The 19,514-nt window shown below is 45.6% G+C and overlaps 1 protein-coding gene and 1 long non-coding RNA gene across 2 annotated transcripts; one reads left to right on the top strand and one right to left on the bottom strand.

The window, feature by feature from the left end:
- Window positions 1–154: 154 nt before the first annotated feature.
- LOC138212278 (uncharacterized) lies at window positions 155–731 on the bottom strand. Its single transcript, XR_011179424.1, has 2 exons — window positions 527–731; window positions 155–257 (listed from the first exon to the last, which is right to left on the bottom strand). It is a non-coding gene; the product is annotated as an uncharacterized lncRNA (long non-coding RNA).
- Window positions 732–2,948: 2,217 nt separating this feature from the next.
- asap2b (ArfGAP with SH3 domain, ankyrin repeat and PH domain 2b) lies at window positions 2,949–19,255 on the top strand. The gene is made up of 28 exons (XM_069172570.1): window positions 2,949–3,511; window positions 6,889–6,961; window positions 8,057–8,202; window positions 8,288–8,362; window positions 9,126–9,175; window positions 9,485–9,614; window positions 9,921–10,006; window positions 10,237–10,312; window positions 10,403–10,489; window positions 10,585–10,688; window positions 10,993–11,062; window positions 11,855–11,942; window positions 12,049–12,097; window positions 12,432–12,598; window positions 13,134–13,267; window positions 13,456–13,550; window positions 13,632–13,821; window positions 14,311–14,396; window positions 14,478–14,593; window positions 15,058–15,125; window positions 15,533–15,640; window positions 15,737–15,971; window positions 16,084–16,188; window positions 16,366–16,627; window positions 16,815–16,873; window positions 17,076–17,140; window positions 17,425–17,544; window positions 17,673–19,255. Exons 1-28 carry the CDS (start codon window positions 3,386–3,388, stop codon window positions 17,745–17,747), a joined length of 3,045 nt encoding a protein of 1,014 aa, XP_069028671.1. The 5' UTR covers window positions 2,949–3,385; the 3' UTR covers window positions 17,748–19,255.
- The last annotated feature ends 259 nt before the right edge of the window (window positions 19,256–19,514 follow it).

Raw genomic sequence — 19,514 nt, 5'->3', positions numbered from 1 at the left:
CATGTCCAGGTCCATGTCCAGCAGGTCTGAGCTGCTGCTTTGTTCTTCAACAGAACACACAGAGCTCTGAGTGAGAATAATGATGGTGCAGTGATGTGAGTGCTGAGCTGTGACGTGGAGAAGAGTCGTGGACAGTTAGAGACGGTCGTCTCACCTCTGAGCTTCGGTCCGGCTCTCATGTTCCCCACACAGAGTGGTTTTAGAGGGACGGACTCCGTCCTCTCTGTCCTCCCACTGATCCATAGCAGAGCCCACAGCTTCACACAAACACAACAACCTGCTCAGTACGTACAACAACATTCACACTACAACATTGTCACTCTGGATTCCACCACCAGAGGGCGCCAAAGTAAACACAGTTCAGATCCTGTTCAGATTTCCACTGAGGATGGATGTTAGGAAACAACATGAACTCTCTTCATTTCTGTCCAGGTGTGTTTTTCTGATCTACCTGCTAAAAGTTATATTTCACTTGTTTAAAGGAGGTGATGTGATGAATTCAGGCAGAAGTGAATGAAATCCTCACCAGGTGAATTCAGATCCCGTCACAGAGTCGTTCTACCTTCACCTGCAGAGGAAACACAGAGAGAGAAGCTGCTGCTGATTCTGCTTCATCATCAGTCTGACGTCTTCGTCATCCTCTCAGAACCTCACTGTCAAAGTCTGGAAACTTCAAGATGACAGAAAACCAGAGTTCAACTCAGATCACAAGAAAATAAAATATCTCAGAGTCCAAAGATAAATGTGAATATTTCTATCTGCTACATGAAAGAAGTAAAGAACAGAGAGTCTGTAAAAGTATTAAACCTAAACAGGCTGTAACTTTTCTCTAAAAGTTCATATTTTCTTTGACTTGTAAAATCTGCTCCATTTGGAAGAGCTGAGGCTGTTTTTCAGCGACGCCTCCATCTGTGTTGAAGCTCAACAAAGAGCTGAGAGAGTCTGAACAGATCCATGAAAACATTCAACACAGCTGTAGTTTCTAAGAGTCGCTGATGTTGAAATATGACCTCAGTGAAAAACATCTTTTTAAACTGTTTCTGTAGTCGTGTCGTATTTGATGTCTTTGCTGTTTAATCATTGATGGATGATAACGATGTCATCACAGAAGGTTTTATCATTTTATAGCTGCAATAAAAAAACTTTGAACCTTGTTGTTTTTTTATGAATCCCACATCATCTACAGCAAAACATTCATCAGTGAGACAGTGAGAATATAAAACATGTTTCTGAACACATGATGCAGACATGATGTGAAAAACATGCTCCGTTATTCCAGAAAGAGAATTGAATGTGTTTCTGTTTCCTCCTCACTGTGAACATTTTCAAAGATCTCTGACTGACTGTCACATATTTGATGACTTTATTACCTGTTAATAACCAACCAGTCCAGCTGTGAACAACGTCAGACCGGACAGTGAACGCTCCCCACTAACTGAATCACACGGGCCGTTAAAATGATCGACGGTTTCAAAGTTACTGAACATGTCGACTCTTCATGCGGTCGCAACAGAAAACACAGAACGAGTTCAGGAAAACTGAGCTGGGTTTAAAAGTTCAGGAGCTGCTTCAGAAGAGTCAGCGTTGATCTGACAGACAGCGACGCCATTTTTATTGATTGGACCGGTTCCATGTCAAAAACCTATCAGATGAAGATGGAAACTGTTTGTTACCTTCTGATGGAGGAAATAATCGTCGTGAAGCCGGCGAGTGAAGAAGTTCATCAGCAGCTTTAAGATGGAAACCGAGCAGAGAAAGAAGAAACATGGAGCGGACAGCAGGACGAGTTCAGACGTCTCTCAGCTCTCTGACTTCTTCAGACTGAAGTCTTCTTCCAGGAAATCTGATCCTTCAGACCTTTGGAATAAAGATTTAACATTAACAGACATCATAACTCCTTATCAGCTGCATCATAAAGATCTGGCGATTCAATATGACATTAATTTACCAACAAGGATATAAAAGTTGAAAGCAGTTGATGCAGTTTAAGACACTTCCGACACTTCCGAGTTCGTAGCTTCCTTTTCTGAAAAATGCTTCCGATGCAGAAGTGTCTTGAGCTGCAACACCACCTGCTGTTGTTCACCCTGTTAGACTGCATCAACTGCTTTCAGACTGTAGTTTTATATCCAATCTTTGGTCTCAACAGTTCAAATTCAACAGCACCTGCATGTTTTTTTCTGTTTGCAGTTTGCACTCGATGAAGCTCACTTCTGTTGTAGAAAACCAAACAGTGTTCATCACTTGTCTTTATGTTCTGTCTGTCCACATATCACATCACTTCCCTCCATCTGTAGTTCACATGCATGTGTTATGTATGTTATGTACTATGTAAGGTAGGTAGGTAGGTATTTACTTTATTAATCCCCGAGGGGAAATTTTTTACAGGATGAAGGAAGCATCACATGGAAATACTCACGTAAAGTACAAGTACCTCTAAACTGCGCAGTATTGGAGTACACATACTCAGTTACTTACCACCACTGAGTGTTTGTTTCTGTGATTTACTGATATTGTTTTATCGTCGTAATTTCGTGACTCAGTCGTTGTAATCTCAGTTGTTTCCACTAGGTGGCAGCAACGTCACAAAAAGCATCAAAGCTTCTCTTTACCTGAGATTCACCTTCAGTCCTTTTATAACAATGCCTGAAGCTACTTTTTGTATCTGCAGGTCCTTTTATAACAATGCCTGAAGCTACTTTTTATATCTGCAGTATTTCATATTATATTTTATACGTAGTTTAAATGTATAAATATCACTTTTGGAAAAATATTTTGTAAATAAATACTTCCTTTGTGTCTTTAAGTGCCGGGGCACCGAGGTGTAAGTATTTATTTCACTGTGTCTCTAACACACTTTAAATGTTTGACAACTTTTAAAGTTTGAAATTAATAAATAAAAAGCTAAATACAAAAAAAGATGAATAAGGTTTTTTCCCTATATTTTAATCACACTCCTGTTCAAGTGTCATATCGATAATAACATCGTGGGCGTGGCCTGAAATCACGCCTCGCTGCGTGTTCCTGTGGTTCCTGGTTCCTGGAAAACGCAGCGGAGTGATCCCTCTCGCACGCGGCCCAGTCTTTGTGTCTCCGCCCCGCCTCGGTGTTTCCTCAGGTGAAGCAGCAGCAGGACGGAGGAATGTGACGGAGGCTGTCGGTGCTTCACCTCCGCGGAACCAACATGGAAACCGAACTTCTTAAAAAAAACCATGTGATTTGAGCTTCAGCTGTGCGGAGGAGCGCGTCCAGGAACCAGCAGAGGATCTTTGTGACCAGTTGGAGGCGTGCAGGTGTGGCTGCTCCACCTGCGGGGCTGACTTGTGTGTCGTTGTGAGGGTGTTTTTGTGCGTCGGGACGGTTTGCGTTGTGTCGGGACTTCACGATGCCGGAGCTCATCAGCGTGACGGAGTTTATCTCGGAGACTAATGAGGACTACAAGGCTCCGACCACCTCCAGCTTCACCACCCGGATGTCCCACTGCAGGAACGCGGTGGCGGCTCTGGAGGAGGTGAGGAAACACACACACACACACACACACACACACACACACACACACACACACACTGAGGGGCCCAAACTGTGAGATGTGTTGAGTTGAATAAGGTGGTTAAACCGGCTTCTGCTGACCATGAAAAGGCACAAAATCCCATTATTGTTGTTATTATTAATATTAGTAATAGTAACCTATTTTCTTCAACCTGTTTTGTTGCCACTTCCTGTGATTAAAACGGGGAATTTTGGTGATTATTCAGTAAACATGTTGTAATTCCAGGTGTGTTTGTTTGTTAAATGTGCAGATGTGTTTGTTTGGTAAACATGCAGCTTTACTTGTTTGGTAAACATGCAGCTGTTTGTTTAATGAATGTGCAGCTTTATTTGTTTGGTAAATGTGCAGATGTGTTTGTTTAATGAATGTGCAGCTGTGTTTTTACCCTCTCTTCCTTTTTCCAGGCAGAAACAGCAACGCGTTAGAAAGAGGAACAGAGAGACTCACTTCCTGCCGTAACAGTTGACTCTCGGCGTGTTGTAAGAGCTCAGAGCTGAACTGCCTCTTTTTGTTTTGCAACGCAGTGATGATGAGGCAGATTTGGTAACCAAAGAAGTTTTGGGAGGAAGCGGCAGCTGAAAGGTGAAAGGTCACTGGTCGAAGAGCTGCATAGTGAAGTTAAGAGACAGAATTCTCACTGGTGCTGCTGGAGGTGTTTCCTGAATATTTGTTTCAGGTCACTAAAAGGTCCTTAAAGGTCCATGAAAGGTCCCGAGTCAGATCACAGGTTTTCACAGTTCACTTTTAAAATGTACTCGCGCTGAATGATTCAATAAGATGAGTGAAATCTGGACTTTTCATCATGACCTCCTCCTCCTCCTCTTCTTCCTGTTGCATGCTGGGACGTTCCCGCCCAGCAGACCCGAGGCGACGGCGAAAGCCTCGCCCGTCTGATCGAGTCCCAACAAGACCCGTCTCACTCCGTCCCTCCTTCTGTCTCTAATGTGCGTCTCGGCTAAATCCCTCCTCTTCACCTCCTTTTGGCTTTCATCTCCCCTCCCTTTCTCCCTTTCTCCCTTTCTCTCTCCTCCTCTCCGATCCATTTTTAAATCTGTTCTCGGACCAGTTTTCGAAGCGCTTCTTCAGCTCTGCTTCGGTCGTGTCTCGGCTCGCCCGTCATGAGACGAGTCGAAGCTGCTTTGAGTGTTTTTAAACACCAATAAATCATCAACTTCAGTCATTATTATAATAATTACAGTCAACATGAGATCAACTCCCAGTTTGGCCACACAAAAACAGTAGAAAGTATTTAAAACAAATATAGTGATGTCGTGAACGTCCAGCTGGGCTGAAGCTGTTGTTGTGCACACGCTCGGATGTAAACGGCTCACTGAGGTCACATTTTGTCACTTTTGCACCAATAACAGCAGCCGAAGTGTTTGTGAGCGGCTCCCGTCTGCAGTGCATCATGGGAGTTCAGAGAAACCTCCCTGCTCACTGGGGTACTGAAGGAAAACTTAAAATCAGTCCGATTCTCGGGCAGCTTCTGAACCGTCCGGTTCTCTGGAGGTTTATTCTGAAAGGGCATCATGATGACGGTGGAATTATGATGTTCTCAGAAAGTCGCACGATTTTTATTTTGTAGTTTTGTGCGTCTGAAGTGTTTGTAGTCGTCGTTTGAAACACCTGCGTTCACCTGTTTCTGCCTCCTCGCAAAACCCTGCAGAGATTTAAACTTGATTTTGAACGGCAAGCCGGTCTTGTAGTTTTCAGGACTGCCGGACCGTCTGCATGTTTCCCGGTGTGAGTCACCGAGGTGGGCGGGAGAACACGTCTGTCAGGTGACCCGAGTAACCAACCTGCCGACTGTGTCAGACTGTGACTGTGACATGGGACGTCCGCTGTGCCGCGGCGTGCAGTGTGAATAGCTGATTTCCATCCCGATAGTTTCACTTCCTGATGTGAAGATTCAGCATCGCAGGGTGAATCGATTCCCGTCTTCAGAAAGAAAAAAAATCTGCATACAGCAGAATGGAATATGATGTCAGTACACAATATAGTATTACACACACATATATATATATATACATATATATATATATATATATATATAATACTATTCACTATGGTCAATGTTAACATGCCAACATATTCCACACACAACATAGTTCCACATGTTCTCATGTCTCTCATGAATCTATCAACAATCAGAGGTTGAAACGAACGAACTGATTTAGACTTTTAAAGGTTTCGTTGAGACTCAGAAGGTTTCAGAGGATTTTCAGGCTTCTTTAGTGGATCTGGAAACAAAGATGGCCGACGCGTCTCCGTCTTCTATGTCGTTGTCATCTTCTTCCTCTTCCTCTTCCTCTCTCGTTGGCTCAGTCCGTGTGACGCATCTTCCACTGCAGAGGATTGTGGGTCAGAACCACCAGAGCAGCATGCAGGCTAGAAAGATACGACCGTATGTAGCCGGACATCCTGGTACTTTTGGCAGACTGCATTTCATTTTGGCACCGAGCGGCAACCAGCAGTGATGTCACCATCCATCAGTGATGTCATCAACCATCAGTGATGTCATCGTTGGTTTGTGAACATTATGAATCCTCCAGTTCAGATTCTGTCCGTCGCCATCTTTGCTAGTTCGGAGCAGTTAAGAGCAGGAAGTGACCATATTTGGACGAGCTGGGGGAGGAGCCAGCGGTGGATCTGACCGATCATATTGGAAACCTGACGATACTACGTCCCGCCCACCGATAGCTGTAACCTGACTGCACCACAGGCCTGTCAATCAAACAGACACGCCCCCAAAAACAGGTCTTCTTGAATCTTCTTTTCTAATGAATGAGGGATTATTTTCAGATGGACCTCCAGAAAACTAATAAGAAGGAGTGACTTTAGCTAACAACACCGAGATAACTGATGGACACATTTTATTCACTTTGGATTTGATGAGAGAAGTTGAATGGGAGTCTATGGAGCCGGAGGCTTTTTGGAGCCGACCTCTAGTGGCACTCGCTGGTATTGCAGCTGAAGACACTTCTGCTTCAACCTTGGTTTCATGACTGGGAGTTGGATACTTTGTGAAAAGGCCCCGCCCCTTGTCCCGCCCACATTAAAGCTTTGTGGTGGTTTAATTAAGTTTCCAACTCAAACTGTGCACAGACGTCCCCTTCGGTAACACTTCTAGATTTCAACATTATTTATAAAAAAAATAAAAATAATTATTCATCATCATGTTTAAGTCGACTGATCGTTGCAGCTTCATTAAACGCGTATAAATATATTTGAAACACACTTTGGTACATTTTACTGCTGATGTTTCCGTGCTTTGTTCTGCAGTGTTTTGTTGCCACGGTAACCTCCGATCTGAGCGCTGACCCTTTTGTCGCCCTCAGGCGCTGGACGTGGACCGATCGGTTCTCTACAAGATAAAGAAGTCGGTGAAGGCCATCAGCACGTCCGGTCTGGGTGAGAGAGTGTTTTTATCTGCAGAAACACAAACACGTCTCACCACAAAGTCTTTCACTTCCTGTCTGTCTGCTCGGGCTCAAACCGCCTAAATAAAAGCCCAGAGTGTTTGTGTGTGTTTGTGTTTGTGTGCGTGTGTGTGTGTGTGTGTGTGTGTGTGTGCGTGCGTGCATGTGTGTGTCTGCGGCCCGTTTTGTTGTTGGTTCAGATCGGTGGGTTTTGCGTTCAGGCTGTCGAGTCTCACCTCCAAAGCATTCCTGTCATACTGCTTCCTGTCCCAGCATGCCGAGGGAGAGACGCCCACCTGCACTTCTGGTCTGTCTGTAAACTGACTCATGAGAGGAGGCCGACTGAGCGCGCTCAGAACAAACACAGAATATTCAGTTTATGGCGAACAGTGACAGGAAGTCCTCGACTTTTTTAATGTACCTGTCGGTGGACACCAACACAAACGTTTGATCCACTTCGGCCGATGACTCTTCAGAACTGGAAGATTTCCTGGCGAAGAATCAGCTACGTGTAGATCAATAAATAAAGGCAATAAATCATTTCTGAAGATACGTTTTCAGCTGAGATTGAAAATAACATCGGACACAAAGATATTTCTCAAGCCTTCCTTCATTTTAACTGCAGCTCAATCATTATTAACTATAAAGTAATTATTGGTTTTTCATTTAATCCGATTTATTTATTATTTAGTCCTTATTTTTATTCAAGTGTAATTTAGTATTATTATTACTATTATTCATTATGATTAATCTAGTTGTTGTTTTTTTATTAACCATTATTATTGTTTATTTTATTGTATATTTATTCACTATAGTTTCTTTATTTTATTAATATAATGTTCCTTTTCTTCCAGTTGATTGTTGTTGTCTCGTTACGTATTATTTATTTAGGTATTTTCAATATTATTTGTTATGATTCACTTTGTTTTATTTGTATTTACATAAATAACATGAATTCTCTACTTCAGTTTTTTCCTCGGGTTGATCCGTCGATCGGTTGTTTTCTGATCCGATCGACCTGAAAATGAATTTATACAAAAATCAAGATTCCAGAATAACAAATCTTACCGATGGATTTGTGTCGCAGCTCACGTGGACAACGAGGATCAGTACATCCAGGCGGTGGAGAAGTTCGGGGACAACTGCGAGAGCCGGGAGGACGCCGAGGTCGGCTGCGCCTTCCTCAAGTTCGCCGTCTTCACCAAAGAGCTGACGTCGCTCTTCAAAAACCTGGTGAGGAAACTCTTCAGTAAACCCTGTCAGACTCGGAGGATATTAAAACACGCATTTATACGTTTGACTTTTGTCTTGTTTGCAGCTGCAGAACATGAACAACATCATCACGTTCCCGCTGGACAGCCTGCTGAAGGGAGACCTGAAGGGCGTCAAAGGGGTTCGTGTGTTTTCATTTTCTTTAATTCTTTTCTTTACTGATTTCCAAGAAAATTCAACATTTCCATTGCAGAATAGTTTGGTTGTAACTCGACCTCCCAAAGGTCCTTCAATATTAAGTACGATTATAGACCAGATGTAAAAACGGTTGTCGTTAAAGTGTAATACCACTGAGGGCCACTAGGGGCTTCAATAGACTCCCATTCAAAAAGCATCAAGTTCTCTCCTGAAACACAAAGTGAGTAAATTGTTAGATAAACTCCTTCTCATCAGTCTGGAAATAATTAATCATTCATTAGATATTAGGCCTCAAACACAGATATGTTTGGAGGGCGGGGCTGCTTTGATTGACAGGCCTGTGGTGCAGTCAGGTGTCCGTTGTAGGTGGGCGGGGCCTAGTGTCCTTAGATCCACCCCCTCGCTTCTCCTCAGCTCGACCAAATATGGGCACTTTTTCCAGCACGCTTGCTTTATTAAACAGTTGTTTACACACACACACACACACTCACACACACACACGCACACACACACACACACACACACACACACACACACACACACACACACATATGTTATCTTCTTGAAATATTTCCAGGGAGACTCACCGGTCAAAGTCCTCTCTGTGTGTGTGTGTGTGTGTGTGTGTGTGTGTGTGTGTGTGTGTGTGTGTGTGCGTGCGTGCGTGCGTGCGTGTGTGTGTGTGTGTGTGTCTGTGTGTGTGTGTGTGTGTGTGTGTGTGTGTGTGTGTGTCACTGCTTCTGCAGGATCTGAAGAAGCCGTTCGATAAAGCCTGGAAGGATTACGAGACGAAGCTGTAAGAAAAACAAAACACACTAATGTCTGCAACACTTATGATCCTTTAAATATGAAAACAGAAAAACGTTTTAATAAAGTTAAATAATGATCAATTGTTGTTTTTTGTAACTTACCAGGAGAAAGAAGCTGTTTTATAATTTGCGATAACAGATCAATTCAAACGATCGTAGCTTCCGTACTTCTCTCGGAGACTCAGTTTGTCGCGTTTGGGAGGAAATGCCGTCAGAAATCGTTCGTATTTAAGACGCCCGACGCCGTAAGAACTACAGACGGGATGACATTTCAACTCGACCTTTGACCCCTGCAGAGCGAAGATCGAGAAGGAGAAGAGGGAGCACGCCAAGCAGCACGGGATGATTCGCACGGAGTTCAGCGGCGGAGAAATCGCCGAGGAGATGGAGAAGGAGAGACGACTCTTCCAGCTGCAGATGTGTGAGGTGAGGTCAGAGGTCAGAGGTCAGAGGTCGCGTTCGTGTGGCTGCAGTTTGAAATACAGTTTGAACGGAAAACTGTTATTCATCTCACAACATTTCATTTCCTTTATTTGTCTTGTCAATCAAGACAAACGAGGCGGGGCCAGTGATGTGATTGGATGGTGACTCATTCAAAACCGCTGCAGTGAGCTGTGTTATTTTGAAAGGAAGCAGGAAGTCAGATTTTATTGGACGAGTTCCTGTTTCTTTGTATTTCCTAATGTCCTTATTTATTCGACTCACAGCTGATTGGTCGTCTTCTCTCCGCAGTATCTGCTGAAAGTGAACGAGATCAAGGTGAAGAAAGGTGTCGACTTCCTCCAGAACCTAATCAAGTATTTCCACGCTCAGTGCAAGTACGTCGCCCAAAACCCCAAAATAAAAGTCCTTTATTATCCAATAACTCCACGTAAAAAACAAGAGAACGTTTCAATTTAAAGTTTAATTTTGTAATCATGTAATCGTCAGCCAATTTAACAGCAATGACGACTTGACGACAATCATTTTGGTTGTTTGCTGATTTATTTTTGAGGAAAAACTTTTCCCATTAAAGTGTTTTTTTTAAATTTTTTTATTATTTTTGTAGTTTTTTTCAGGACGGACTGAAAGCTGTGGAGAGTCTGAAACCGTCGGTGGAGAAGCTGGCGACCGACCTGACCGCGGTGAGGACGCGTCGTCTGAACGATCACAGTCAGAAAAACAAACGTTAAAAAAAACGGCCGTAAACTTTAAATCCACCTGTTGGTCTTCAGATTAAACAGACTCAGGACGGAGAGAGGAAGCAGCTGACTCAGCTCCGAGACGTCCTGAAGGCGTCGCTGCAGTCGGAGCACAAAGAGGTGATCGGCGCGCGTTCGCTTCCTGTTTGTTCGCGGGACGTGTCCGGGAGGTTTTCAGGTGTTGACGCTCACGTGTGAATTGAATTTACCTTCAGGACTCTCAGGCGAAGCAGAACGCAGGTTACAGCCTCCATCAGCTGCAGGGAAACAAAGCTCACGGCACCGAACGCTCCGGAGTCCTTTACAAGAGAAGTGAGGGGTGAGTGAACTCCCACAATCCTTCGGGAGAGAACGGAGAATCTGCTGACGCGTACACTTCTTGTTTTATTTAGATTTGATCTTTACTGTTAAAAAAGCTTCATCTTCTTTTTTTTACTCAATTTCCTGAACAATATTTTAGTCGAGTTTTCGTCTTCAACATTTTGTGTTAAATTCTTTATATCCGTCAAACGTTTGACATCTGTCGCTATATTTGTCCACGGTTGCCGTGGTTACATGTGTCATTCTGTCGGACTTCGCATTTAAAACGTCTTTAACGTGAAATCCACGCGTCTCTGCCTCAGGCTGAGGAAGGTGTGGCAGAAGAGGAAGTGCTCGGTGAGGAACGGCTTCCTGACCATCTGCCACGGCACGGTAAGACGCCACATCCTCTTCACCCGTTGGCCCTCCTGCATGACGAGCCCCCCCCCCCCCCCCCCCCCCCACCACCACCACCACCACCACCACCACCCCTCACCCCTCCCCACCTGCACGTCCAACCAAGACGCCTCCTCATGGGTTGATCATCTGCATCAGCTTTTTTCTCCTTTTTAATTTTTTTGTAATCTAGCTTCTTATTTTTTCCTTTTTTCTTCCTTCTGTTTTTGTTTTTTTTGTTTTGTTATTTTGAAGTTTGTACGCGAAGAGTCAAACGGCCAAGCAGGACAGAGGAAGCGAAAGAGGAGGAGAAGGAAGAGCATAAGGAAAAGGATGACAGAGAGAAGGGTGGGAAGAGGACGAGTTTGGACTCAAATCTGACTCTCATTAGATCAGAAGGGTTGTTTTGGGAGGAGGGTCATCGAGGCAGCTTTAAATCTCTCTGAGCTTTCAAACCTTTTGTCTCTGCTTCAGCTTTCAGAATCAAAAGGAACTTTTTGCTGGTAATTTGTTTTGTTTTCACTATATGGAGCAGGAAAGTCCAAATTTCCGAGTTATGTTTTAGTAGCTGCTGCTAACAGGACTTTAATTGTGATGTTGATCAAAGGTAAAGCCTTACGGTAATTTAGCTCCGGATGCTATTTTAATAAACTATACTTATGGTTCATCATCTGGGGAACACGAACTTCTGTACCAAATATACCTGAAATCCAGCATCAGTACTGTGGTTGCATTCCGTTTCAAAAAACAGGTGTCCTCTCACCTTCCTCCCTGCTCGTTGTCTCGCAGGCGAACAGACCTCCGGCCAAACTCAACCTGCTCACCTGCCAGGTGAAGAGGAATCCCGACGAGAAGAAGAGCTTCGACCTGTTCTCACGTACGCTGCAGATTCGTCCTGCTCGCATGTCGAAATACAACGAGCCCTGCACGCTTTTATCTGATCTGCTTCCTGTCTGTGTCCTCCCCCTCCCCCGCTCCCTCAGACGACCGAACCTATCACTTCCAGGCGGAGGACGAGGCAGAGTGTCAGGTGTAAGTAGCAGCAGGTGTTCCCTCAGCCGCTCACTTGTTGGTGTAACAGTTTGTCCTCTGATGGTTGGTGTGTCCTCTGATGGTTGGTGTGTCCTCTGATGGTTGGTGTGTTGGTGTGTCCTTGGGCGGCTGGTGTGTCCTCTGATGGTTGGTGTGTTGGTGTGTCCTTGGGCGGTTGGTGTGTCCTCTGATGGTTGGTGTGTCCTTGGACGGTTGGCGTGTGTCCTTGGACGGTTGGTGTGTCCTTGGACGGTTGGCGTGTGTCCTTGGACGGTTGGCGTGTCCTTGGACGGTTGGTGTGTTGGCGTGAGCTCTCATAGTCGGTGTCTTTCAGCTGGGTGTCGGTGCTGCAGAACAGTAAAGAGGAGGCGCTGAACAAGGCGTTCAAAGGCGACCAGGACGAAGGAGAGAACAACATCGTCCAGGAGCTGACCAAAGCCATCGTAGGAGAGGTGAAGAGGATGAGCGGCAACGACGGCTGCTGCGACTGTGGAGCCGCAGGTCAGCGTTACTACTGCTAGTACCGCAGTTACACCGATTCCACAACTTCAACTGTTGCTAATGCTGCACCTGAAACTACCACTGGTACTACTGCTTGTACTACTCCCACTGGTACTACTGCTTGTACTATTCCCACTGGTACTACTGCTTGTACTACTCCCGCTGGTACTCCTGCTTGTACTACTCCTACCGGTACTACTACTTGTACTACTCCCACCGGTACTACTGCTTGTACTACTGCTTATACTATTCCTACCGGTACTACTGCTTGTACTACTCCCACTGGTACTACTGCTTGTACTACTCCTACTGGTACTACTGCTTGTACTATTCCTACCGGTACTACTGCTTGTACTATTACCACTGGTCACAAACTTTTGAATAACTTTTAGCAACTTTTGAATTCTACATCCGATCCATTGAAAGGTCCGACCCGACTGACCCGATCCATTAGAGGCCTCGGCAACCTCATTTGCTCGGTCAGCTTCTTGTAGCCGGTGATCCATTAATAATGTGATACTTTCCCACCAATCAGGTCCCACCTGGCTGTCCACGAACCTCGGGGTGCTGATCTGCATCGAGTGTTCTGGGATCCACAGGGAGATGGGGGTCCACTACTCCAGGATCCAGAGTTTGGACCTGGACGTCCTGGGAACCTCTGAGCTGCTGGTGAGTCCCCTTCACTGTCCCCAGAGGAGTCACGTAAATCAGAGCGTCGAGGCAGTTCAGACTGTTTTTTTTTTGTCTGCAGCTCTGTCGTGTTGGACGGCGTTAAATGTCCAAACAGGCTTTCGCCACTCGAAGCAGGAAACGGGAAGATGTGTTTGCTTCTTCTTTGTGCTGTTGTTGTGTTTTAGTTGGCAAAGAACGTCGGCAACGCCAGCTTCAACGAGATCATGGAGGCGGACCTGGCGGCGCAAAACGTCACCAAACCGGATCCGAGCAGCGACATGTAGGTGGTTTTCAGAGACACGATGCGAAGGCAGGCAGGATTGAGAGGATGTGTTAGGAACTCGATGTCTCTGTCTTCCAGGCAGATGAGGAAGGACTACATCACGGCCAAGTACACGGAGAAGCGTTTCGCCCGGCGACGGTGTGCCGACGCCGCGTCCAGACTGCAGGTTCTGTACGAGGCCGTCAGAAGCAGAGACATCCTGTCTCTCATCCAGGTGTACGCGGAGGGGGTGGACCTGATGGAGACCAGCCTGCAGCCCAACGAACACGTACGAGCGCACATTACTAACCCGAAGGTGCATCAGTAAGTTCCAAGACTGCTCCTGTTGCTTGTGAGCAGGCGTGTTGTCGTGTTGCCACGGCGCCACAGTTCAGGTGGTTTGCAGTGATTTTGGGCGGGCGAGTGTTTTTCCCATCAGACACCTCAAAACCTCGGTGTTGGCAATCTGACAACCAGCTAATAAAGCTAACGAACAGCTAATTTTGCTTTATAAAAAAAACAAAAAAACCTCTTAATAGCTAAACTCAAGTTAACAAACCGCCGACAACGCTAGCAAACAGTTGGCAAAGCTGACGAGCCTAAAATTCGTACGCAGCACGAGCAGTCTCAGAGACTTTCTGCTCGTATTTGTGGTCTTCTGACTGACGATTTCCAACCACAAATGTTCGGCCTATGTACCTTCGCCCGCTTCGGACCGTTCAGTGATGCTTCCATGGACTTCCCTCGATGCATTGTTTTGTTCATTGTTTTTTATCAGGAACCTGGAGAGACGGTGCTCCACCTGGCGGTCCGAATGGTCGACAGAAACTCGCTCCACATCGTCGACTTCCTGGCCCAGAACAGGTAACGGCTGAACATCGTCCCCGTCTCCATACGGGCCCGTCCGTCCTCGCATGTGTCGTAATGAGCGGGCGTGTGTTTCAGTGGTAACCTGGACAAGCAGACGGCCAGAGGAAGCACGGCGCTGCATTACTGCTGCCTGACGGACAACAGCGAGTGTCTCAAACTGCTGCTGAGAGGAAAAGCTTCAGTGTCCAACAGTAAGAGCAGGAGCATTTAAACATCCGCTAACACCGTCAGGGTGGAGACGGCGTTTTACGGAGTAGATTCCGGTTTCCTGATGTAGACGTGATGAATACTTTTAATTTAAATGACCAAACTCCATTCAAATATCTGCGAATTTAACACCAGTTAGCTGCAGGGGAACACCGATAATGATCAGTGATGTATTTCCTTAGCTAAGATCAATCTCCACCAAACTCCATTCAAATATCAGTCAGTTTTACACACAAAGCTCTGATATATATTATAATCCTGTGGGTGCCTCTAAAACAAACTTAATTTACTTACACACCAAAAAAATCAATAGTTTTATTGCATCTGTAATATTGATACTTTTTCTGCTCCTGAATCATTAATATGGTCAATTTAAAGATTAGAAGAGATCTGGACGTGCAGATTTAGTCGTTTCTCAAAATGTTTCCGTTTCCATTTGTCCCCACAGCAAACGAAGCGGGAGAGACGGCGTTGGACATCGCGAAACGTCTGCGACACACTGAGTGTGAAGAACTGGTGAGACTTTTAACGTGTAGGCCAGTTTACAGAAAATAAACTCTGAGCTCTCTGTTCTCTCGTTAGCACTGAAGCTACTGTCGGTTTTTGGATTTCACGTTTTATACATGCAGCAAAAGATAAATTAAAAATATGAAGTCCTGTCTCTCTAAAGTAAAATAAGCTAAAGCTAGGCTAGGCTACGTTAAGTCAAAACTAGCACTGTGCTGTTTATCAACCAGTCAACCAGAATGACACCAAAACTTTTAGCAGTAAAGTAAAAAAAACTAAAAACATTTAAACTGACTAATTTAACCAAAGCTATGATAAACAAAGCTACGCTAGGCTAAGCTAAGTCAGTTATTGTCTCACCGTCGGCGTGTCTGTGCAGGAAAAGTCTGGTAACGCATCTCGCCGTTGTGTTCCAGCTGACTCAGGCTCAGACGGGGAAGTTCAATGTCCACGTTCACGTCGAGTACGAGTGGCGTCTCCAAAACGAGGACCTGGACGAGAGCGAGGACGAGATGGAGGACAAGGTGTGTGTGGGGCTGGTTTCGTGCGACGAAGACGTCCTCTGTTAAGCTCCGCCCCCCGGCGTTCCTGATGTACCCGTGTGGTTTTTTCCTGTGCAGCCCATCCCGAACCGGCGGGAGGAGCGCCCGGTCAGCTGCTTCGTGCCCGGCAGCGCCCTCATGCAGCCCAACCTGGCGGCGCTGGCCCGGGACGCCGCCTTCCTGGCGCGGGACAAACAGAGGCCTCCGATCCCCAGCTCCATGATCACCAACGAGACCTACGGCACCATGCTGGACCTGAACCTGCCGACGCCGGGGCCGACGCCCCCGCTGCCCCCCAGAGTGCCAAACAGAGGTCAGAGGTCATCGGGGAGGCGTTTTGTCGTGTACATTTTAAAATGAAGGGTGTGGCAGCTTTTAACTGTGATTGAGGAACTTAAACTCGGCCGTGTTGCGTGTCCCTGCAGGATTAGGTCACAGTAAAACCGCTGCCATGGAAACAGTGGGACGACAGCGTTCGTCCTCCGACCCCCCCAACCCTCAAACCCCCGAGAGGAACTCCTCCATATACGGTGAGTGTCACTTCCTGTCAGCTCCAAGCTGCCACGACGAAGTAAAACAGCTAACACCGTTATGAGGAGACAAACTCTCTCTGTCTTCTGTTGTTTCGTCTCTTTGTGGTTTGTTTTGTGTCTTTGTTGTTTTGTCTCTTTGTCGTAGAATTATTTTCTCGTCTCTTGCTCCCCCAGTGCTCCCAGTGGCTCCTCCTCCTCCTCCTCCCGTCAACAAGAGGTCCAGCATGTTAGAGACCAAGTCAGCCAAGAACACCCCCCTCCCTCCTCTGCCTCCCCTACCATCAGGACTCCCCTCTGCCCCCCTAGTACCTCCAGTCCCACCAGCACCCTCCATCCCACCAGCACCCCACTACAAAGCTCCGCCCCTCCCTCCACCCGTGCCCAGCCACCAGAGCAGCAGACCACCGGGACCCAAGTCCCCCAAGTCTCCCACTGTGTAGGTACCGGATGTACTGGTCAGAACTGGTCAGAACTGGTCAGAACTGGTCAGAACTAGTCAGAACTGGTCAGAACTGGTCAGAACTAGTCAGAACTGGTCGGTACCTGCTCTGTATTGGTCAGATTTGATTCTGTTTGGAATAACTCCAACTGGACCTTTTTGACTTTATTCATTCTGATTTCAGATCAGTGAAACGTCCTCCTCAGAGACCTCCGGTCAGAATGGCATCTATGGACAAACGAGGTACACACACACGCACACACACACACATGCGTTGACTTTAATGAGAGTAAAAAAGAGAAACGACTGCCGTGGTGAGCATGAAAACATTATTTCTGTCGAGCTCGACGGCGATCGGTCTTTTAAGTCACCGCGTCGTAAACAAATCACTTTTTTTTTTTTTTTTTTTTTTCCATCATCCTGAAGTTCTTGTTCTCCGTTGCAGGTTGTCACTCCAGATCCCCTCAAAGTCCAAATCCTCCAACACCCAAACCCAGAACCACCTTCTCCGTAAGTCTTTAAGCAGCCCGGTCCGGCTGTCTTCTCTTTCTCCTCATGCAGCTTGGTTCAACCTTTAATCAGGGAGGCTGTAGCTCAGTCGGTAGAGTGGGTTGCACACTCATCGAAGGTTGGTGGTTCAATCCCAGCTCCTCCTGTCCACATGCCTAAGTGTCCTTGAGCAAGACACTGAACCCTAAAATTGCTCCCGATGGTGAACCATCAGTGTGCTGTAAGTCGCTTTGGATAAAAGCGTCAATGTAATGTAATGTAATCAGTATAACTCGTGTGTGCAGAAGCAGAGGCCTCAGAGGGTGAGGGCCATCTACAACTGTACAGCTGATAATCCAGACGAGCTGACGTTCCGCGAGGGGGAGGTGATCGTGGTGGAGAGGGACGAGGACAGCGACTGGTCGGTGAGTGAAGGAAAACCTCCCGACACAGGAAAAACGCCTCTCTGCATCTGATGGGGGCAGTAAACAGGTGGTTGCTAAGTTGTTGCTAGGGTGCAGTTTGTCAGGTTTTACTGTCTTCTGTGTTTCAGGTCGGCTACATCGAAGCAGAGCCGAGCAGAAAGGGAGCGTTTCCCATCACCTTCGTTCACTTCCCTACAGAGTGACCGGACTCGACTGGACTTCATCCAGCGCCGTCCGTCCTGTTCTGCAGCAGCAAGTCGGTGCGAGCGCTGTAAAACATGCAGGACAAAGATGTCCTGGCGTCTCCGGGGAGACTCCAGCCCGACCTGAGAACCCGACATCCAAACGAAGCCGAAACAAAACACGGAAGTTTGTTCCACCGAGTCCAACTTTTCCTTCCTGATCTTTAAACATCGAGGACGTGAGCGCTGAACCCTGCAGGACGCTTCCTCACATGTTCAAACTCAAGAGAACTCTTTTTCTAAATGTTAGCGGAGATCTCCATGTTTCCAAACATACAAATGTTAGAAATGTTCTTAAAAATTATGCAGCAGACGATGAAATTAAATGAATCAGAATATTTCTCCTCAATAAAGAGTAAGAACGGCGTGATACACAATATGCAGCAGATATTTGGCCAAAAGTATGTGGACATGTGGAGCTCCAGGTCCTCTACAGGCGGATAGTGAAGGTTCAAGCTTTCAGGCTCGACGCAAACTATTGCATTTTTATGTCTTTACCAAAGAAATCACACAATACCAAAAAACACATTTATAATTCACAACAAACTGAAGAACCAAATTGTCACCTCGTCGAAATATATTCATTTTCCTTTACAGTCAACAACCAGGGGACTTTAATAGCTTGTCGTTAGCGTCTTTCTATAACTTCACACACATAGTTAGACATATTTCTTCGGCAGAGTATTTTTGATATATAATAAAATAGATGCCCGAAAGGTTGGATAGCTGAAAATATAAATATGTGGCCGTGTGTTGACTTTGTAGCTGAAAGTCGCAGAGAGAACGAAAACCTTCCACTTCCAATAAATGCAAAATCTTAAATGTCCAACAAATACAGTGATATTTTTACACAACAGCTTTATTGCGTGTTTGTTTCCGGTCCCGTAAAGAAATGCATTTCCCAATTTTTCTGTGGAAGAACTTGACCTCAACAGGCGTCCGACACCTTTCGGGAAGAACGGTTGGATTTGTTCAACTTCCGCTGGAAAGAGTGAAACCAGGAGAGTGGAGGCCGTCCACATATTTTTGGCCGTCTAGATTATATTGTGAAACAGTTAGAGACTAATAGAAATGACGTCTGCTGCTGAATAATACTGTTTCTGATTCTAAAAGGTCTCCGGACGAACGTCTGAGTCCAGTTTTTAATGGATGGAAATTATTCTTATTATTGTGACATGTTGTCTGAAGGGTTGCAGGGAAATTGTAGGTGTGAGGTTTCATTTGCAATCAAAGTATGAATGTCCCATTAAATTTGACTATCCTCACTTTACTAAAAGAAAGAAAAACACCTCGAATAGTTTGTCTGTTTTTTTTTTTTTTTTTTTTTATGTTGCTCTTCACATTTTTGACCTTTCTTTTCATTTCTCTGCATTTTCTTTCCTTACTTTTTTTTTTTTTTTACCTTTCCACCCTGAATATTTTCCTGCATTTTTAAAAAAAATTTTTATTTCACTTTATTAATCCCGGAGGGGAAATGTCTTCACTACAGCAGGGGGCTCTCAGGGGGGAGATGCTGCAGCAGGCTGCCACTAGCGCGGCGCCAGGTAACCTGACCTGAGGTGCATGTTTTTGGATGATGGGAGGAAGCCGGAGAACCCGGAGAGAACCCACTAATTTTTCTCCCTCCGTTCTTCACTTCTTACAATGTGGCTGCAAAATTGTTGGTCTTGACAATTTTAAAACTGTTTTCCCAGTTTATCAGATATTAGAAAAGCACGTTTCAGCATT

This window comes from Embiotoca jacksoni, unplaced genomic scaffold (assembly GCF_022577435.1).
Source record: "Embiotoca jacksoni isolate LCO1_2020_lvr unplaced genomic scaffold, fEmbJac1.0.p SCAF_54, whole genome shotgun sequence".
NCBI lineage: Eukaryota > Metazoa > Chordata > Actinopteri > Embiotocidae > Embiotoca > Embiotoca jacksoni.
The sequence above is the reverse complement of the archived record's forward strand: the minus strand, read 5'-3'. Positions and strand labels throughout refer to the sequence as shown.